Genomic DNA, 23665 nt, shown 5'->3' with positions numbered 1-23665 from the left:
ATACAAGGCAATATTTGGAATTCCAATGAACATGTATGTGGGGCATCATTATTTATTTATTTATTTATTTAATTGTATTCATTCATTCATTCATTCATTCATTCATTCATTCATTCATTCATTCATTCATTCATTCATTCATTCATTCATTCATTCATTCATTCATTCATGTATTTAGATAGGGTCCTCCAGATAAGAAAAGTTGTTCCAGAGTTGTGAAAATGACCCAAAGTACTTGTGGAACATACAATTCTGCTCTCTACTTGGACAGAGAGTGTTACTCATTCCCCATTGCTGTCTTCCCCTATGCTGAGAGCACAGTCTGTGGGCTGACTGGACATATCCTACACTTTCATTGTTTGGCCATGGTTAGGAAAACTTGCTGAGGCTATTTATCCTGGGGACCTATGAGCAATCCTACAGAGGCACACACTATTATATGCTACTTTGGACCCAGTGCCAGGGGTGGGGCTCCATGCACAGCTGAAACAATAATCCAGATGAGATAAAGAGGCTGTGAATCTCACGAGTTCAGGAGGAACCGTGCAAAGCAGGCAAACCAATGCATAAAGTCATGCTCCTCTATTAACACAGCGAGACCGAGCAGTGGTCTGTGGTACATTAGCATGTTAAACAATCACAATATTCCTATCCTTGGTCTAGTTCCAGAGGAGTCGCATAGGCCCTCCGTCAGCATTCCTTTTCACAAATGTAGCGCACTACATTTAAAACAAAGTTCGAGCTGCTTTAAATTATTCCAGTTGGTAGATACGGTTTAATATAAACAGCATTTTTATATATGGGGCGGAAGTGCTCTTTTTGCTTTAATCCTTGCAATTTGGCAGACTTGCAGTGTTTTCAAGAAGAAGAAAAAAGCACAAAATGTGACTAGATCCCCAGGCTGATGAGTAGTGGATATGAACGGAAATGAATTATGGGATGCATCTGTCATCGACAAACTTGTTTGAGGAAAAAGGAATAATTGAGGAATAATTCACTCACTGTGAATGTGTAAATTATGCTAATGAATCAACAGATGAAGCGCAAGCATTTGTCGTCCAATTAAATTTTGTGCTGAAATGTGATAAGTTCTGACTGGGGGTTGTTAAACTCGCCACATTCAATGACTAACCATGTGCTTGTTTATTGGCATGTGCTACTCTGGCTCTTCATGCTACTGATGGTTTCTTCATTCGCATGTCCCTATAGTCAGGTTGTACTGTGTTGTAAGGCTAGTTTTAAAACCTTGTTGTGCATTTTGGCATGTCAAACCTACAATAAGAATTTCTTGCTATGCCATTGTATCAGGTTTTTTTTTTTTTGTCATATGAGCCCCCTGCTTTAAAATGACTGTGTTTTGCACTACCTTCATCTCCTGAATAATAATACAAAAAAACAACAACAACATAGAACTCTCTTTTCTCTGAAACCGGCATATTGTCACATGCAGATGGCCGACTAATGAATTGCAGAAAATAGAGCATAGTTTCACAGTCTCTCAGCCAATCAGCTAGTGGGAATGGCAGTTTATTAAATCACAGTTCATCAGAAGTTGGACCTGTTTCACCTGCACACCAGAGAGCTGAATAAGGCAGAAGGGCCTTTGCATTCATTGGCTTATGGAATTCAGAGAGCAATTGAGGAATCTAACCAAATAAATACAGATTTCAGACAACAGACACTCACATATAATCCTCAGTATACCCACTCAGCCCTGCTTTTCCATCAAACATTTGCTAAAATAGCTCAGAGGTAGGTGGAAGCGAACCCTTGAATGTTTATGTGCTCTTATTATTTACCAGAACAAAATCATGTTCTGCTCAGCATTGTTTCCAGACACCACTGGAAAACTCTTGACTGTTTTAATCTATGTAAAGGTTAAGGTAATTTTAACCTCAATGCAGACGCTGCTTCATACATAAATGTACAATTATGTTCAGTCCCCCACTGATGCGCTTTAAACTGCGCACTGAGCTATATGCTATGATTACAGGCTATTATTTTCTCAGAAACAGTGGAGGTTATAAAATTCAACTGTTGGGTAAATTGCACATGTGATTCTCTGCATTTCATCCTAGGTTAAAGTTTAAAGATGTTGAGTCATGTCATGTGATAAGGACCCAAATCTGAAGCTTTTTTATCTGCTTTTATTGCTGTCAGAAAATTGTGTTTCTCTTTCACTTTCAATTGCCCCGAAGTGGAACAAACACTCTAACAGGGTTTTACCATCCACCTGAAAAGTTAACGTTGTCCCTTGGTCATTTCTGAGGGAGTTGAACTCTAACACTCTAAACTAGAGGGAACTAGAAAATGACTCTTTTTTTCCTCTCCGAACAGCAATTTTCCTGGGATCATTCCGGCTGCCTTATGAAGAGATCCGGGATATTGTGCTGCAGGTGGATGAGGAGAGGCTAAGTGAAGCACTGATCCAGGTGAGTTGTATGTGCATAGGCACTTTCATATAATGCTGCTTGATCCACAATTTGAAACCTTTATCAGCTGTGTGAAATACATCCTGGTCAAAATCCAGTCCAGGGGCTTGTACCATGATGGTAGCTCAGCAAACTCAGGGTTACAGGATTAGTTTTGAGTTGACAAAACCAAACCAATTCCATCTGGCTTTGTTGGTACCATTCTGATCATCAACTTTCTCTGTCAACTCAGGCTTTGATCCTGAGTTTATGGAGCGCGTGGACATGAAAGTGTGACATCAGCTGTGCACAGCCAGTCACATGCCTTTCAACACAGAGAGGGTGTGATTCACATCTCGTGAGAGAGCCAATGTGGTTAAAAACTCTTTATTGTATGTTCTATTTATGTATTTACACAGAAGAAAATACTATTCTATAAATAAATAAAATATTGCTATCAGTGCAAGTGAAAGTTGTGAAATAAGATTATATATATATATATATATATATATATATATATATATATATATATATATATATATATATATATATATATATTAATGATTATAATCATTATAATTCAAATAAATGTATATATTAAGTAATTATCATTAAAGTCAGACAATACATATTATTTAATCATAGTGACTTTATTGCATCAGACATGTAAATTTGCTCACAGCTGGAAAAATTATAAATTATAAATATATATTATATATAATATATAAATATATATTATAAATCATACAGAATTTGTTTTTGTTTTTTTTAAGTTTTGTGTGATGAGTAGGGTTAGTGTAAGGGGATAGAAAATACAATTTGTACATTTTAAAAACCATTACGTCTATGTAGAGTCCCCACAAAGATAGTGAACCAGACTTTGTGTGTGTTTGTGTGTGTGTGTGAACTTTTGACATTTTAAAACATACCAAACCTCTACACAGATAAATCTGTTTTGTGAAAGCCACACATTCATGTGAATTTTCTGAATAGCATTTGTAAAAACGTCCTACGTTTGTCTTTGCTCAGAGATTTGTCATGCCAACAGATGACTGTGTGCATTTGAAAAGGCTTTATTAAAGAGACGTCTTTGATGCCAGACAGTGCTTCGTGTACAATACTCTGTCTGCTGTCATTCACCAGGCCAGTAGAAGCTCCACTTTCACTCTTTTATTATAGCTGCTTTGGGACAGGACTTGGCAAAACTCCTGCAGCCCCACCCTCCCTCCCACTGCCCTTTGTCTTGCAGGCAAGATTGATGATCCTTCAGGAAGCTCTTCACGCCCTGACTGTCTCAGTGGTTTTTGTTAATATTAAACGTGGTAATTGCAAATGGCATGTGTTTCCTGAACTAAAGATACCTCAGCTGTCTATGAAAGAGTTGATCTCATTTACATTAGACCACCATTTGCCTCTAACCCTCAAAGCCTCTGGTGGCGTTTTCACCACTGTGAATTAGGTGGATTTGAAAGGTGGAAAGTCAACTCAGTTTCACATTTGACAGCCTGCCGTCTATCTCGGAGACCACTAGGGGGAATTTCGACTTTTATTTTAGCTGGTTCCTCCTCCGGTTATTGGGCCATGTCCAAGTGGCAGAATTCATCTGTATGGTCTGTTGGTGTATTTGTTTTATATACAGTGGATGAGGGATGTTTGTTGTTTTCTGTCTGTATTGTTCCCCCATTGCTCTTCTTTGAAAGCTGGAGAAAGGTGGAGGAGATAAGGAATATTTAGATGTCCTGCTCTGCATTGGCCCTTCTTGGCTGTTACTGGGAGCAGAGATGACCTTTAATTGCCAGGTGGTTTGGGCTGGGTGTGTGGAAGCCTGAACTAAGGTGACAGCCCTGTCGCTCTTTACAGAGGCAGAAGAGCTAAAGTGATGACCTTTTCCCACATTCAGCTGCGCTTTATAGAGGAGATTCATCTGTCAGGTCTGCACACCTCCTTCCCTTGTCTCTATTCTCAGTTTCATCCTTCTTTCTCTTTATGCCTCACTCGCCCGAACCCACCCCGTCACATTTATCACCTTCATTGCCTCATGGTCTTCCCGGAAAGTCAAATAGCCATAGCATGATATCCTTATCCTTGAGGGGAAGGTAATGCACAGGTCCAGTTTTATGTCCTTACACGGTAATGGTATAGGCTTTTTAGTGGCTCGCTGGCATGACAGTAATGCCTCAGTCGTGCCGACGGGATGTTGGCAGAGTTTTGTGGGTAAGCTTGAAGCCACAGACAGACGTGCCTCTGAACCACTCAAGCAATATGGATAGAGAGAGTGCTGTGTATTGTTCTTTTTCATTTTTCTTTCTCCTAGGGTAAGGTCATGGTGGTTGCTGCTCTACCTTGACATCATTCACACTGAGTCAAGGAAATGCCACAACTCAAAATAGGAAAGATGATCAGACAAGTGTACATTTCCCAGTGTTCACACTTATGATTCAGATTTGCTGTTAGATAGAATGAATGTGGAAGAAATGTGCATGTTTTTGTTTTGTTTTTAAATTCAGATTGGTCGCTATTAAAATCAAAAGGTTAACAGCTTCCTGTGACACAGCAAAATTTAAGTGTAGGTGCTAAAAAGGGAAGAAAATTCTGTATTTCTCTATTTGGGTGTGATGTAACAGATTTCTCAGTGAGGGCAGCAAGTGTTGCTAAACAGTCATCCGGATGCTTTGGAGCTGATTGGTTGTTTCGGTGTACATCCTTCACTACCAATACTCCTGTAGCTTTATCTGATCATGCAAGCGATTCACAGATCTGTAAACCGCAGCAGGCCTGCCAAGGTGTAGCATCTATACAGTAGGCGTGTGAAGCCTCTCATCTATCGCTTGCCTGCACAGCCAAGCACTCAGACACGTACTTTCCATTGTCTGGAGAAAAATGCAATGCCTCACTCAGTTGTTCTCTCTCACTTCCTTTCTTTCTCTGACAGGAATGAGGCTTAGCCTCTCTCTTTTATTTTTATTTTTGACTCTGTCCCTATTTTCCTTAAAAAAAAAAAATATTCTTGCTTTGTGGATGTCATTCCACATTTTCCCATCATGCAAGCAAAGGACCATCATCCCAGTGACAACAAAGAGCCTTCAAAACAGTCAGATAAAAAGCATTTATTATAGGCACTGGTCCAGGCAAATGTCCGCATGAAAAAGGCATACTTGCTGACAGAGATGCTCTGGCCCCATTGTAGAGGTGTGACATAGAAGAGAAAGAGACTGAAGACTAGGCATATGCAAAAGAGACCATGGTCCATACGCCTGCATTGTGTCCGCACCCTTTGTTTTCATCGTCCAGAATGCCTGCTTCACAGCCTCAAGAACCCAGTTCTTTTTTTCTTTTTTTTCAGCCACCAATGAAGCCACAACCTTAAATCTTGCACCCTGGCAAATCCCCTTCACTCCTAATCATACTTTTATATTAATGCACATCAATTTCTTTCACACACATAACTGAGTTCAGCAGCTGCACCTTTCTGACCCCATATGAAATGTGTGAAAATAAGTCTGAAGGTGTTTTTTTTTTTTTTTTTTTAATGTAAAACCGTTGTCCTTTTTTATACTGCTAAATCTCTGTAATCAGTTTAGACAATAATTAGAGAAACACACACTGGGATTTCTCATTTGTTGCCAGTATCTTAAGTTTGTGTTCTCCAGTGGTGCCTTAATCTCTCAAAGAACCCTCCCGCAGCCCTCTGGGAAGACTTTAATGCAGGGATAGTGGTTTTTGGTTCAATGCCCTTGTACTGCTGATGCCAAAAGCACAGTAAAGCCAAAGCCAGAACAATGCAGATATCATTAATAAGCTCTCAAAGGCTCTTGCCCTCTCTAAAATAATGCGCCAGTGGCATTACAGTGTGCTGAGAATAGGACAATAGACAGACCACACATCAATGCAATGCAATATGATAACAAAGTAACAGGTTAGCCCTGATAAAGGAAGAGAATGGTAAGGGATAAACAAGGATTTTGTCAGCAGTTTTAGAGAACAATCTCGCTGCCCAATCACCACATTCTCATGGATGAATTTTTCTTATTCGTTCTTGCTCACTCTCCATACGAGTGTTGTACTTAGGCACTATGTTGGCCTGGAGCAAAACTTTATCTTCGAATTCTAATAAGCTCTATATCATATTCAAGATGGACTCAACCTTTGTACTCTTTGTATAGCACTATCAACAGGGAACTGTGTAATGAACACTAATAGCTTTCATTTGAAAATGACCCACTGCACGTCTCTCTTATAACCTCACACACTTTCATTACAGCAGGGCTAAACTCAGCTCAGCTCCGTTAATGTGTTCAATGAATACCAGTTATTCACAGGAAATGGTACCGTGGGCTTTGATACTTCTGTTGTGGTTTTGAGTGATCTTTCTTCTTTTTTAAACTTCAAACTAAAATAAGAATATCAGAATATCTATTAATGGCCAAATGGCTAACTATGACATTTAAGTCACAGCCAGATAAAGTGCTGTTAATTGCTAATCCAGGTTTCTTCTTGTATTAGCTTCACAGCAGTGGTGTGCAGTTGTGGTTTAAAATGACAAAATGCTCTTTTTTCTCATATATCTATATAGATATAGCCTACTGTATGTCAATTAAATGTGTGTCCTTTACACTTAATGTTCTTGGTTGGAGTTAAAAATCTTATTTTGTGTTCTACTGAAGAAACAAACACATCTTGGATGCCCTAGGGTAAGCAGATAAACATCACATTTTCATTTTTGGGAGAACTTTCTCTTTAAATAAACATTACATAAAAATAGAGACCAAATACAATTCTATTTTGCATTTTTACACAATGTAATTAATGTTCTATTTGTTGAAACCAAGTATACATTTAATAAAGTTGCAGTTTAATTAAAGACAATAACAATTTAAACATTATATATTATTTGGGTATACGTATATTTTATCCCCCCTCCCATTTTATTTTAATTTTGATTTGATATAAAGCATTTAAATTTATTTTTTTATTTTTTTACTTAATTTTTTTCTTGATCTTTCTATTAATGGTATCATTAGCTGCGTTTATGTGGACCCTAATAATCTGATCATAACCGGACCAGTAGCATAATTGAAACAAAAAAAAAGTAATTTAACTATGTCAGTCACAATGAATTGGCCAGATCTGATCAAAATTTAATTCAGATTATAAATTGTGGTTTATTCCTTTTGTAATCTGATCGAGATGACATACCTTAAACACTTAATCAGATTGCAAACTGAAACTGGAGAGTACCGGGCAAGTGCAATGATGTAGAAATAGCCTAATGACGTGTGACACGTAGAACGAGCTGTTCTTCATGTTGAATAAAGTATCATAAACGATGTCCTGTCATTCGGAAATTCTCTTTCCAATCAGCATCTGTCAGGTGGTGCTGGACAATGTCCCACTGGTCCTTGTCTCTTATCCTCAGATGCATTTTTTTGGTGTGTGAAGGGGGTTTTCACTGTTTGATAAATATAAGCTGCAGAGCATAGCGGTCAGTGTGCTATCAGAGACTATATAGAATATGTATTTATTGATTGACAGATTTACTTAATTCAGCCATTCATTAATGTATTAATTCAGTCCGCAAACTCTGACTAAAATATTTGTAAAAGAGACAAAACAGGCCATTTTATTCAGTTTTTCATGAAGATTTTCAGAGGATTTAATCAGATTTGTTTGATACTGGTAAACAGAATAACAGATTCAAATTTAAAATCTTTCTACAAATCAGTCATACAAAATACTGACACAGCAAAAAATAAAAATAAAATGTGGGTCTTGTGGTCATACATAGCTGTCTAACAATCAGGTCCTCCCCAGAGTCCAGTGACATCATCACTTATGATCATTGCATGATATGCGTGTCATTGCATCGAATTTAACTGCAGATCTGTGTCACCCCTGTGTTTCTGTAATTATATCATAAGCTATTTCCTGAGAGTAGATATATTATAAATGAAAAGGAAAAAAAAAAAAGAAAAAAACCTGCAGAGTTAGTATGCCCCTGCAGTACCTTCTCGTTGTTATGAATTATGCCAATCATTCCTTAGGATTCATCCCCACTGACCGGTAGACTACAGAAAAGGAAATGTACTAATGTAACATGTACCTTTGTGCAATTCAGTATTCAAAAGAACTTCATACTTCCCATTTTTCTCATTTTAGCACCTCATGTATTTTTTATTCCTGGGTTGATAAGATGGAAATGTGCAACGCTCGATCCTGTTTCACTCCTTCCTTGAGAAGTATTCTTTATGAGTCCCTTTGGTCAGAATACTTTTCAAACTGCAGATTTTTCATTCATATACCTACTCTGGACTGCATATCTTAAGGCCCCTTTTTAAGCCTCGCTTGCATTTAGTAGTAATATTAATAAATAGTAAATCATGCCAAAATATTAGTCCTATCCTACACTCAAAAAAAAGAAAAAAGAAGAAAAAAAAGCGGTTTCTGGCATGATATCCTTTAAAAGGTTCTAATATGTACCATTTAGGTAGAAGTATGAAAAATGTTGATACTGAAATGTACATTTGAAGTAATAATATGCACTCTTTGGGTACAAAGGTGGACCTTTTGGCTTAATTAAGAATTCTTAAAGATGAAAATTATGTACTATTCTTTACTCAACAACAGTTTTAGAAAAATGTCTCCCAAAATGTGCTCATACAAAAAAGTCAGTGGGGTAAAATGTTGTTTTGTTCTGTTGTTTTTTTTGATTTTTAGAATGACATGAGGGTGAGAAAATTAATTTTTACAGAACTCTTTAAAAAAAAAAGATTTAAAAAACTTTACCTTATCCTTGATTTATATACATGTATTTGCATTTTCTGTACAAAAAATAATAAATAAATAAATAAATAAATAAATAAATAAATAAATAAATAAATAAATAAATAAATAAATTAAAAAAAAAAAAAAAAAAAAAAAAACTCTTTTTGTAACAATCAAAGCATCATAACGGCAGATAATAAAGTCTGTAGCTCAGTGCATACTGTGTAACGGTGACAAATAACCACACTCTCTGTCCTGTCTGATACAGCACCACAGCGTTAGAGATGACAGTGCTGCATTCTTGAGTTCTTAGAATCTGGCATCGCATTAATAGCTTATTAGGGTGATGTAAGGTAGTGTCCTTGACTGAAATCTTCATAGCATTTTCTGAGAAGCCAGTTGTCCATCCTGACGTATGCCCTGTCAGCTCTCCCTCCCGCTGAGCCTCATCTCAGCTCAACTATGGCCTTCTCAGCATGCTTATGGATGGCCGTGCCTGTTAGGGGTTTCGTGTTTGCCCTTGCTTGTTATCATTGTTTATTTTGTTTGTCAATCACCCGGATCGTCTGCTATTTCGGCATTGCCTTCATACATATTCATGAGCCCTCATTACCTGGCTCGATGGTTGGTTGCGGGGCATGGCGACGGTGCCAGCTTTTGTTCTCAGGACTAACAACAGGTGACTGGAGCAGTATTGTTGCCTGTCGTTTGCATATTGAAAAAAGTACGTTCAGGACAGGGCGAGTAGTACAGAGGTGTACCAAGCTTCCAGATTATCGCAGAAAAAAAAACTGCTCACCCCCTTGAGTTTAATTGAAGCTTGGTTTTGGCACAGAGCTGGTAGGCTCCTCTGCTTGAAATGCTTATTCAGTTACACAACAACATTGTGTAAGGATGATCAAGTGAAGTGAAGTAATTGCAGTTAATAATTTATTTATGTAATGCTAAAACATGTTTTTTTCCGCAGGATCACGATGATCCTTCAGAAATCATTGTAACATTTAAAATGCAATTATCTATCTATCTATCTATCTATCTATCTATCTATCTATCTATCTATCTATCTATCTATCTATCTATCTATCTATCTATCTATCTATCTATCTATCTATCTATCTATCTATCTATCTATCTATCTATCTATCTATAATCTATCTATCTATCTATCTATCTATCTATCTATCTATCTATCTATCTATCTATCTATCTATCTATCTATCTATCTATCTGTCTGTCTGTCTGTCTGTCTGTCTGTCTGTCTGTCTGTCTGTCTGTCTGTCTGTCTGTCTGTCTGTCTGTCTGTCTGTCTGTCTGTCTGTCTGTCTGTCTGTCTGTCTGTCTGTCTGTCTGTCTGTCTATCTATCTATCTATCTATCTATTATATAAGTATGTATATATCTAATATATAAATATGATATATCTAATATATAAATATCAACATATATCATTTTTATATTTTAAAGACCCCATCATTCTGAATGAGATTCCCCTCCACACACATACACACACACGCACACACAAGAGACAAAATTAACGTCATGGTAGGTCTGTCAGCTTTCCCAGCTTTATCGCTCACCAAACCAAATATAATCCATTTTTTTATTTCTCATTTTAATGCGATTTTGGAATATGTCATCCCAGGTTTGTCGCCTGTCAGTCGCCAACTGTGGCTAGTGACTGTGACAGTCTGAGGTGTTGATTTAGCGGAGTAGAGATCCCTTTCGAATCTGTCAGAGTGCGACTCTTTAGATTAGCTTAATGCCAACTGCACAACCCTCTAATGTGTCGCATGTTGTGCCCATTTAGGAAAATTAACCTCCTGTGTATTTTCTGTCTGTCTGTAAGACTGCCACTATTTATGTCTTCACACACCTCACCTAAAGCAGCCATTTTAGTTATTCCTATAAATGCTTATTTTATTAACTGCCTTTACTGTTTTCAATATACAGTGGCTTGCGGAATCATTTACACTCCTTATGTTAGTACTTTTAAAGTAAAAGTAAAAGTAAAAAAAAAAAATACAGATTTATGACTGCTATGATAAATTGATGACAAAATGTACTTAGTTTAAAGGACCTTTACAGCCTTTTTAACAGTTTTTTGGTAAGATGTGACAAGCTTTGCACATCATATTTTGCTATCCTCTGCCATTCATCTTGTCAGATCCTCTCAAGCTCTGTCTGATTGGATGGGGTCCATCGGTGGACAGAAATTTTCCGGTTTCTCCAGAGATCGAGTTCCCGTTGAGTTCAAAATCAGGCACTGGCTGGGCCACTCAAGGACATTCCCAGAGTTGTCCATAAGCCATTTTCTTGCATTGTCTTAGCTGTGTGCTTAAGGTCATTGTCATGTTGGAAGGTGAATCTTCTGCCCAGTCCGAGGTTCTGAATGCTCTGGACTAGGTTTTCATTAACTTCTCCTATATTTTGCTGCATTGAGCTTTCCTTTCAGACTAGAGCATATTGTTTTTCACAGTCTGAGAGTGTCCTTTAGGTGTGTTTTTATGCATATTACAAGTGAGTTTTAATGTGTCTTCACTGAGGAGAGGCTGGAGTCTGGTTCCTCTACCGCAAAGCCCAGCTTGGTGGAGGGTTGCACTGATATTTGTCCTTCTGTACATTTCTTCCAGCTACAAATATGGTCAGCCATCAACTCAGCTCAACCAAAGTGACCATCAGCTTCTTGGTCACCCCTCTAACCAAGGCCCTTCTCCATCAGTTGCTCAGTTTGGTCAGGAGGCAATCTCTAGTGTCTCGGCACAATCTTGTCTCTGAGCTCTACAGGCAGTTCTTTTGACCTCATGGCTTGATTTTTGCTCTGATATGCATTTTCAGCTCTTAGACTTTTTATTGAGAAGTGTGTGCCTTTCCAAATCCCATTCAATTGAAATTGCCACAGGTTAACACCACTCGAAGTGTAGTAACATCTACAAGCAAAATAGGATTGCTCCTGAGCTAAATTTCAAATGTCACAGAAAAGGGTATGAACACTTGCAATATGATTTATTACAGTTTTTTTTTTTTTTTTTTTATACATTTGCAAAGTTATCACATTCATTTGTTGCTTTGTTTTATGATGTATGGGGTGTTGATTATTGTTAAAAAGTAATTTAAGAAAAGGCAGCTGAAGAAAAAGAAGAAAAAAAAGAAAAGAAAAAAGAAACTTTCACAAGTCACTGTATATGTTCTTAAAATAGCCCGCCCTGTTTTGGTGCAAGTTCCTGGGAAGTGTGTGATTACACTGGCAGTTGGAGTGCTGTGTTATTAAATCATGAGACACAGCTGTGATAAAATTGTGACCTAATTTCGTAGGCCAATGCTGTATTGCACCCTAATTGGATAGAAGCTGTTTGCATTGACGGTGTCATGATAATTACCCTGCTTATTTATTACTCTTTTTCCCCCTTTCCTGTAAGTTTGATAAGGACTGCATGTGTATTAGGTTTCTGAGAGATAAGGTGACTAACTCATCAAACAGATCGTTCAGCATGTTCATCTCTGATGTTGGACTGAATCATGCGCTCTACATTACACGGAAGAACAGATTTACTCTAATCTGAGCCATTTATTGCTCTTAGAGGCATCACATTGTGTCATTTATGTTGCATGATACATAAGCTTTCTTTACGGAGATCAAAGTCTTCTCTTCAAAATAACGTCATTATGTGCACATGAGTAAAATATTTACTGAAATAAAAAAATATATCTGTCATGAATTAATAGTTTGAGTCTGTCTAGGTATGTTTCAGAGTTCTCCAGTATTGATTTAAGCAGAGGTTCCTGAAACAATTTACCGAAAGCTGTGCCGAGACCTGCTGAGGCGGCACGGCAGGAAGGCGACTGTATAATGTTTCACGTGTGCTTGGCCAAGAGAAAGACTGAGCTGCATGCAGTGATGCGTCCCAAAAAATGAAGAACGGATCAATTAGAAGAAAAAAATAAATAAAAAATAGGCCAAATGGACAATCACATCTGTCAGCCCTATTCACAACAGACCTGACTTGTTCAGATGAGGAGTTCTGTGTTTGGCATCACACACAGGCAAGGTTACAGCCACCCATGCCCCCCCACACCCCCTCCGCTTTGTGAATTCTTTCAGTTTAATAAAGAGTTTATTGCTGGGAGAACATTTTTATTGATTGTGCTGTCCCTGGGAGGGTAATTTGAGATTTGTTGATCTTCCCTCGTTTCTGACTTTACCGTTGGGCATATGCTCTGCTGAGCCGGGGAGAGACATCCGTGGGAGTAATTTATTTCCATCTACCCAAGCATGGTGCGCTTGTTGCAATGGCTGTTCATTTTTCCTTAGCCTGTACTGTGCATGCTGTCTCGCTTGTTGGGTTAACAAACCCTGTGCTGATGGATATTCAGATGAGTGTAAAAACACACCTTAGAGAGGCTGTGTTTGGAAGGGAATAATAGATTGCTACTTACTGAACACTGTACATTCAAATGAATCTGTTTATTATTTAATGTATTGTTTGTTTATTTACAGTAAGCAGAACAGTAGGACATATTCCTTTTATTTTAAGGCATCTCTTAAATATCTTTAAGGCAAGACTTACATTTTGGTTGGAACATTTTTCAAAATAGTTGTTCAAAAAATGGTGTGCGTTGCCTACACTAGGCTATTGCTTACAATGGGGGAGGGAAGGTATGGAATCAGATTCCCACCTAATGTATTGTGGTCACGCATCAAATATAATAAGCATGAATCAGAATTGAAAACGAAAATATAAAGCACAAAACTGAACAATCAATGCTAAGTTAACCAGATTCACAACAGGGTCAGGGAAATAAAAATAATACGCTTGAATACAGGAACTTTGCTGCAATAAAGCAGCGCAATGATATTCCACAGTGCCTGAAAATATCCTAATTTCCATCAACATAACCAACATGACAACCTGCTTGCACAGAGAGCGTGCTGGGGACTATTTTCAGGCGCTGCAGAATATTGCGCATTACATAGGAAAATGTTATTGTTATTTTGTCACTTATTGAGCAGTAGGCTAGATGGAGCCGTTTATCTCCAGTCTCTGTGCTAAGCTAGGCTAGCGGTGAGTGCGTCAGACAGAGTTATTGCAGGCACAGAGATGAGACAGGTATATGGACTTATCTTACTCTGGGGATTTCGATAAATAAGCTAAAGTCCCAAAAAGTCAGTGTGTTCCTTTAAAGATCCCATGGTATGGATTTTTAAAATTATTTTAGAATGTTTCCTGAGGTGTACTTTTATTGTTAGTATGGTTTTGAATGCTCTGTTTCAAGGGGCGTGTCTGCTGTGAGACTTCAGTGAAAACGCCCACTGTTGTGATTGGCTGACATCTTTGCATTTGAAATGAGTATAAAGCCCCGTTTCCACCAAAATTACCCGGAACTATTTGTACCAGGAACTTTTTTACAGGAACTTTTCTCCCCCCCAGACCTGCAGCTGTCTGCGTTTCGACCGCGATAAAGTTCCGAGAAGATTAGGCAAATTAGTCCGGTGATGTAGGACTGCGCGCGACTGTTCCTCCAAATCAGTGAAGGACAGTAATCATTTGTGTGTGTACCGATTGAAAGATTTAGTGATCTGTTTACATGAGACGTTATCTAAACCGATCTGGTGTTTACATGTGATGACTTTCAATCGCAATCATTTTGTCACATGCAGTTTGTCTGCCGCACCAAAAATGTCAACGCTGTTTTCTCCAGCAGCTGGAGTGTGTTGACTGTAGCCATAGCAACTCTTAACGGCCACCAGGACTAATACAGTATTATTTATAGCTATTTGTTGTAAAGTGTAATAATCATCTCAGAAAAAAAAATCTTCTGTCAGGCGCAGTTAAAGTAAAAACTGCCTGGGGCAATATACGCTGTGTCATTACTCCAACATTATCTTCATAACTTAGGAAATAAAAAGTTTAGCCCTCAGAAAAATGTACTTTCCTCTCTTGTCAACATGAGCGCGGCGCGCGCCGTCACGTCATGTAAGGACACACACTTAAAAGTAATCGGTCAGGTCGTTTACATGGTGAAAAAAAATTAATAACGAGTATGGAAGAGATTCAAGCTTTGCTGCTTTTGCTGGTTATGTATAGGTTTACTAAAGAGGTAATTAACAATGACAGAAAAGAGCACTAATATGCAGATTCAGCAGCATGCAGCTGCAGCATATTCAGAAAGCTTGTAAAGCTAGATTTAAAATGACAATGTATATTATTATCAGCTATTACGGACATTGAACGTGAGATGGCTGAGACGACCGCGCGCCACCAGACAGAGAGCAAAGACTGATATTTACTGAACGCAGAACGAACCTCGCAAAAGACTTTTAAAAATGCCGGTTGAACTGCGTGAGCTCAACCAATCAGCATGTTCAGCGCCCAAGTCCCGCCCTCGAAAGTTCCTGATCTTTGAAAAAGTACTACCTCGCGAGCAGGGCCGTTTGGAGGGGGAAATATTTACCCGGAACTTCAATTTTACCCTGGTTCCTGCGGTCTAAACACACGAAGTACCACCCAAAGTTCCTAGTTCCTGGGTAAAGTTCCTGTGGTGGAAACGGGGCTTAAGATTATATGGCTGAGGGGGCGTGGTTTACTGAGGTGAGCAGCACTGCCAGTCCAGTGAGAGACGGAGAGCTGGGGAAAGATTGCCGAGAAAGTGTTATTGAACCAAGTTGTTGAGAGCACTGTAAGCGTGAGTTGATTTTGTTTGTATCTGAGAGCTCCAAATAAACAGTCATGCCGACCATTATTCTATGAACTTTGCAATGTTATTTCTCTCACAAAATGCTTTCACCACAACTTACAACAAACACAACATTGACATGAATACAGTAAGAGCTTCTGTGCAGCTTAACAGCAGTTTGGACAAGTGTGCTCTGCAAATATAAGTGTGACTGACAGATCCAAACATTATAAGGAGTGTTCTTTGATCGCTCTCTGTAGTTTAATCATTAAAGTAACAGATTTGTTTCATGATGCTAACAGAATGTAACGACGTGAAGTTGATGGTTTTAGTCACTGACTTGATTCACTGATGCATTACACTTAGGGCATCAAGACAGCATGTGGCAGGACAGACAGAATTAAATGATTTAGAAAGAAAGTCTGTGTGAACTTGAATGATTAGCTATAGCTACAGATCAGAAATCACTGATCCCAAATCAGCCATTAATGAACACTGTTACTCACTGTTTGTGGCGGTGCTTTCGAATCCATATGGTAAAGCCTGTGCTGACATCGCTACTGATAAACTGAATCCATTCTCTACTACTTCTCTGGGCGGGCAAAGCAGAGGAACGGGAGGTAACCTTTCCTGTTATGATGTCATAACAGGAGAATTCAAGATCAGCTCGTCTGATCTCTCATTTTCTCAAAGGCAGAGAAAGACAGCCAGAACTCGGTTTACACCTATCAAAATTTCTAGCCACTTGGGGACAATATTCAGACTAGGGCAACTCATATTAATGTAAAAATCATAATTAAATGAAAATGACATGCCATGGGACCTTTAAGTAAAAGTAGGCTACAAATAACCAGAGACATATTTACTTTAATAAAAGTAGAAGTACCATAATGCCATGTTTATTTATATTACCTTATTTTAAATGTACAACAATAAGTAAAAAATAAAAGTACTTACATCAAAATTTATTCTCTTAATGTCTATATTCTAAAAACAAATAATATTGACTGTGGCATTTTAATTAATTTAGTTAGGGTTAATATAATTGCGCTTGCCATCTGTGACCCAGTTTATTTCCTCCGAGTAGTTTCTGAAGAATCCATTCATTTCTCAAGCTCAGTCCGCTCAGTGTCGCACACTCAACCCAGAATGCCCTTGATAAAACATTGATTGAAAATAAGATAAAATTATATTATATTATATTATATTATATTATATTATATTATATTATATTATATTATATTATATTATATTATATTATATTATATTATATTATATTATTATACAAAAAAAAAAAAAAAACTTTAAAGGAAGACTTTCAATAAAACAAAACATAATTTCTGACCTCCATGTCTTCTGATATATTGCGCATCATATTATGTGTCCTGTTTACTCTCTTTTAAACACACACACACACACACACACACACACACACACACACACACACACACACACACACACACACACACACACACACACACGCACACACACACACACACACACACACATGCACACACACACACACACACACACACACACACACACACACACACACACACACACACACACACACACACACACATTATATTTAAACATATGAAATTAAATATGTGCTTTACTGGCTACAAGTATCATATAGTATACAGTACAAATAAATTACACGTCGGAGGGGAATTTGAGCGCACATTGTTTTACTGGTGAGCAGTTTATGAGTGGAGCTCTGCTGTGCTTCACTCACATGCCCTGATAAGGTAGGCAGGTTTTTTTGTGTTCCTGTTGCTGTGCAGGCTCATTTATTTCTAGGGTAATATGACAGTGTAAACAGCTCAATAACCCTTTTATTTAAAAGGTTTAATGTAGGCCCTAGTCCATTGCATTATGATTGCAAGAAGGATCAATAATGTAAAAAAATGTGTTGTGCAGTCAAATGTCCCGGTGTGTATGTTGTTTAAACGAATGTACTCACCGATGCACTTGTTGTGCTTCGTGGCGTTTTGACTTGTTTAATAGACCCGATATTGTTTCTTATTCAAATGTGGTTCATTGCATTCCACCACTGGCTGTGAAAATGTATTTCTTTGGAATGAGAGTGGCAATAACCAACTAGTTGGGATCATGACCATTTGAGCTATTTATTTCTGATTAACCTCTAAAATGTTGATTGTGTAAATTAATATAAGCCTATTTAATAATATGTTAAACTAATCTATTTCCTTGCATAGACAGTGGGGCTATAGTGAACGTGTTTCGCTCGCAGCAAAGCCTCAGTAAGCACCCAGTTGTGATCACGTTCATTTGACTGCTTTAACTGTGAGAATAGATTCCTAATATTATATTCATTATAATAAAAGAATGTATTTCCTTGCAGATATAGTGATAGAGAATGTGTTATACTCGTAGCTTGACTGAAGAACTAGTGAGCCAATGGTGATGGTATAAGACCCACCTGATTTACATGAAACTAACAGCAACATTTGGAAACACTAGCACAGAATGTGGAAACAAGAGCAAAGGAGAAAATAGCACAGGCATACAAATATTTAAGTAAGAGCAGAAAACATGATTTTGTGTGATCCTGATCCTATTGGAAGGACTTATTAGTAATACCATAACAAGTCTAGAATTCATTGGGGCAGGTATGCTGGACAGGGGTTGAGTGGTGTGGGCTAGTGTTGGCAGATATGCTCTATTTCATATCGTCCTGTCGCCAGCCTGCGAGCTTGGTGATAAACGCGGTATTGTGGGGGGCAGGGCTTGCGTATTTGATCGTTAACTTGCTTATTCATTTGCTTATTTCTTTACTTATTAATTTGCTTATTAGACATAATAGCCTATATGACAAAGAGTATTCCATTTGTTATGTATTGTGTGATGTTAAATAAAAATAAATAAAAATAAAAACATTTTAAGCATTGTGTACATGAGTATTTCAATGTCAGTGGGAAATGTACAGACACATAATATTATTTTATCTGTCTGGATGCTCTTATAAGGACAGTTTATATATCCCATCGAATAAAGAATGCAGGTTAATGTGATTACATGACGGGAGCAATCGGGGTAATGGGCAAAAAGTCGATCGGTTAATGCTTAAAGGTTGGGTAAGTGTTATTTCAAAACCATTTTAGAAAAAGGACTCGGGGCGAGTGGAATAACAAACTTGTAGCCAATCAGCAGGTAAGGGGCGTGTCTATGGTGAGAAGAGAGGCCCAGTGCACGTCATTATTCAAAACACACGAGTCACACAGGATGGACTTTAGCCAGGAAAGAACTAATATATGCTGGCTTTTGCTTGAATATGCTCGTGTGACATGTTTGCTTGTTAGTCAATTTGCGATCGTATTGTGGCTCACTTTAACGATGATAAAGACCCGTTCATTTCCACACCGTACGGAGCATCTAAATCCCCTCAGTGTTTCAAGGTTTAAAGCACCAGCTCACAAAATGTGTTCGACAGGTAAGATTCTACACTCCTAATAGTTTGTTTCCTCTTTACATCTATATTACCCATTCGGTCATAATTGTAATATATGTCGTTAGCTGGACTTTCGAGCTTGTATAGTTTACTAACTTTATCGAGTTGTTAATGAGAACTGTTTGTCTTTTGTGATCACTATAACTCTAATCTTGTGGACCATACATTTACATTTAGATTTAATCATTTAGCAGACGCTTTTATCCAAAGCGAATTACAAAAAAGGGGAGAGCAATCGAAGCAACGAAACAAACAAGGCCAACAACCTGTAAGAGCGTTAAGAAGTCTCAATTAATTAGCACAGTACACATTTTTTATTTATTTATTTATTTTTTTTTTTTAATAGCCATCTACAATAGCCACCTAAAAAAAAAACCTCACGTACGCAAAATACAGAACACTGGATTTTGATAGCTATCATAACAACCCATTAGGACTAAGGTTGTTGCCCCAACTGTTGTCGTTAATGCGGATTCAGTGGCCCAATGGGTTGGTTTTGTATGGCATTCTAGCTAAACGCGCAGCAATAGCCATCTACAACAAAAACTCATGTACGCAAAATACAGAACACTGGATTTTGATAACTATGTAACATACCCGCCTGAAGGCACAAATCCGGATGAGAGACGTAGATATGATCCAGGAGTGTGCGCTTTTTGGTCGTTGCTGTGGTGATCAGTAAGTGCTATTCTGTATTGGTCAGGTGCAATTGGAAAAGATGTGATACATTAATGATAGTGAAGAAATTAGAAGAATCAACATAGCCAATTGTTTGTTAAACAGATTTTTTTTTATTTTTTTTTATTTTAAATCTGTTTAAGCTCCTTTTTATTTTCACAGATTGGTAATGTTCTATGGAAACAATGAACATGTATGTCGTTTTTATCTCGGCTTAAACTATATATATATATATATATATATATATATATATATATATATATATATATATATATATATATATATATATATATATATATATATATATATATATATATATATATATATATATATATATATATATATATATATATATATATATATATATATATACACAAACAAACAAACACTGGATTAATTCCTCTACCATTTAAGAACTTGGCATCATTACACTTACAGACTCTCCTTGTTTTAACAGTTACATGGAAACGTACCAAAGCCACAAGTAATTCCATCCTTTGATTAACATTATCTTGTGTGAAAAGAACATTGTAAAAGGACGGATATGAGGAAGAAAAGTTTGCATTTAGATTAAAGATTAAAAAGTCAAACATTCTTCAAACGTTCTTTAAAATTTAGGAATAACCGGCACAGATGAATATCTTAAACTAAGATCAGGAACATGTATTATGGAGGTTAAATAAGGTGACAAAGTCTTAAATGACATTGAGACAAGCAACGTCTAGAAGAATAAAAGTGTGACAGCATGCATGTATCTGGCCCTGCAGAGAGAGTCCAAATGGCTGGATTATGATCATAGCATGTCTTGTCTGTTAGGGCCCATGCTCTGCTAACCCCCCTCCCAGATGCAGATTGAGTCTGGAGGCCTGGAGAGAGCAGACTGATTCATTCAGGGTTCAACCGCCTCTTACCAACCCTCCCATATGGCCCTGCTTGCGTGTCATTTGCTCAATATGCGGGACTCCGACAATTATGTAAACCAGAGATGAGAGTATTAGCAATTAACAGCAGTCTCTCTCCTCTCACTTTCGACCCATTTGTTACATCTTCCCTCCATCTCTGCTCCATTTGGCGAGTTGTCCTATAGATGCCTTTGGAAAGGAGGCAACGGCGAACCCTAATCGCTTGTCTCGTCTCTGCGAGTGGCGACGGAGAAATACAACTCCAATAATGAGATTTGGCAGCACATTAGCAATGATGATTGCTGTGGCTGAATGGTGTGCTGCTGTGTTGTTGTGCTTCATTCAAAATCAATGATACATTGTTTAGGGGAGCTTTGTTCCTCATCCGAACCGTCGGGCTAATGTTCCTCAGACTCTTTCAGACAAGAGAAAGGCCGTTTTACCGTAATCCCTCCCCCTAACGTGGCTGATCTTTGCTGCTCGATTGCAGGCTTTTTTTCCCCCCTCAAACATCTCAAAGCCTCTCAGCACATTTATTTTATTTAACATCTGAGATGGAGTCAATCGTCAGTTTTATCTCATTGTCCAGATAATTATAGGCTTCTGACACGTTTTTATTTCAGTCTAGGTTTGCTTTGAACCAGGGAAAGTGGATGTGTTAGGCATCCTTAAAAAAGTGCTGTGCTTATGCATATATTCATCTATTCCAGAAAGAACAAAGCTAATGATTATCCCATCAAAAGCAACACATGTCTTGCAAGAAAAAAAGAAAAACTACAGTGCTGTCTGTGTTTACTATTGAGAATATTACCGAACCCACTGGAGTTTTAAGGCCTAGTTTATAGTAATATCAAATTTTTCTTCCTCTTGCGCGCTTTCTGAACATTCCTTTGTACGTGAGAAATTCTTATCCATTATTTATTTGAGTTATTTAAGTTCATTAAAATCTCTCAGCACTAGAACTACTTTATTTCGCTCAATATCCAGGTGTCAGTGCATTGGCTTTGTGTTGCGTCAGACGTATTATTGTCAGCAGGACATTTGAAGTCATTTCAAAGAGAGACCACATAAAAGCATTTAACTCGGTTTAGGACATGCTTCCAACAGGGAGGACAAGAAAGGCAGTTCGTGTTAATATTTCAGTTGTGTACTTACAGTATATTGATGATATAACACACGCCAGCCCTCCCATCAGCTGGAGCTTGTAATATGCTGGTAACCCAGCAGGATTGGCTATGTATGCTTATTCCAACCAAATTGGAGGACATAATGAGAGAAGAAGTGTACAATGGAAAGGGCACATCTTCTTTGGAAGAAAAGGGATGCAGTGCTCCTTTTCATTTACGCAGCTGACCTTTATGAGCACAATTAGCATTTATAGAAAATGAAGGTTCTCTCACTCGCCTACATCACCTACAGTGTGCTTTTACTCATAGAGGCAATTGCAAAGTTGGATAATCAATATGAAACTTTTTTTTTGGAAAATGTAGGCAATAGAGTTCTTGTAAAGTGGCCAAATTGACTGCCTTTCGTCTCAAATTGTCTGAAAAGAAAAGAAAGCCATTGAACATCAGGGACATTTCAGTTACATCTTAAATGATGTGGGCATGGTATTTATTCCCTTATTTCTCAGTCACCTTGAATGTCATTTGCTCAGCACTGTAAAACTTTGACCTCGGCTGAGCTCTAAGAGTAATGCAGGACAGATTTTCTTTGGAAAGTGTTGGTTTTATCTACCGACATGTTAAAAAGCTGACAAAAACAAAGATGGAGTCAAGATCAACATGAATATTTCCCCTTGAATTGTGCTTCTATAGATTTTTAAAGTCTGGCTTTTCAGTTTTATTCGCTCTCTCTGCAATCTGAGATTGACAGTGTGCAGTAATAGGGATAGATGTGAACATTAGAGAGTCTCTATGTGAATTGCAAGTGTGTTTCACACCAACAGCATAAGGCACAATAGCATATAATGTTGTGTCCTCATTTAAACCCGTACTCAACTGTCTACCATCACTCACATCCCTGTGATTAGTTCACCAAATGAGCTGGCAGCAGGTGTTTTCTCCTGTGGTACTGATGGGTGTGTTTGTACATTTCTTTGCAGAACCTGATCAAAAACCTTCCTGAACAGAAGGAGCTGAGTAATCTGGCTGAGCTGAAGAATGAATATGAGGAGCTTTGTGAATCAGAACAGTTTGGAATTGTGGTAAGTACTGATACTGCTCATAAAATCACAAGAGTAGCTCTAGGAGACTTTAATACATTCCAGGGCTCTAGACCTTATGTTAACAAATGAGACACAATGTAAATATACTGTATATTATTATTAGTAGTAGTACTGTTAGGATACATTTAATTATCAATATTTTTAATCAGTTCCCAGACTAGAGTTAACTAAAGTGAACTGATTAATTTTGTGTCATGTAAGGCTAAAATCATTTAAAGCTGCAGTCTGTTACTTTTTACGCTCTATAGCGGTTAGTAAACAGAACTGCATGTGTCTTGTGGAAGAACATTGCAGCCGGATCTACTTCTCTCTGTTTATGTGTATGCCGGGTGACGCAGGGACTGTGCTCCTCCACAGCGGTACCTACCAGTCCGGCCTGAAATAGTCCCAATATAAACACTTAGTATACCAGTGTACCATAATTATTCAGGGTAAGACAAAAAACAGTTTAGAAAATGGACTCATGTTGTACCAGGGTGTCCGCGGGGTTTTAAAAAGTATTAAAAAGTGATAAATCAAAATTGTCAAATTTAAGGCCA

At 37.8% G+C, this 23665-nt stretch overlaps 1 protein-coding gene across 7 annotated transcripts in view; it reads left to right on the top strand.

The window, feature by feature from the left end:
• diaph2 (diaphanous-related formin 2) overlaps positions 1–23665 on the top strand; it is a 475685-nt gene that overhangs the window by 258539 nt on the left and 193481 nt on the right. For all 7 annotated transcript variants that reach the window (XM_067457381.1, XM_067457382.1, XM_067457379.1 and 4 more), the window contains 2 exons: positions 2338–2432; positions 23004–23105. In XM_067457381.1, coding sequence (XP_067313482.1) covers positions 2338–2432; positions 23004–23105 — 197 coding nt within the window. The remainder of the gene's footprint in view (positions 1–2337; positions 2433–23003; positions 23106–23665) is intronic.

Source organism: Pseudorasbora parva, chromosome 11 (genome assembly GCF_024679245.1).
Source record: "Pseudorasbora parva isolate DD20220531a chromosome 11, ASM2467924v1, whole genome shotgun sequence".
NCBI lineage: Eukaryota > Metazoa > Chordata > Actinopteri > Cypriniformes > Gobionidae > Pseudorasbora > Pseudorasbora parva.
The sequence above is the reverse complement of the archived record's forward strand: the minus strand, read 5'-3'. Positions and strand labels throughout refer to the sequence as shown.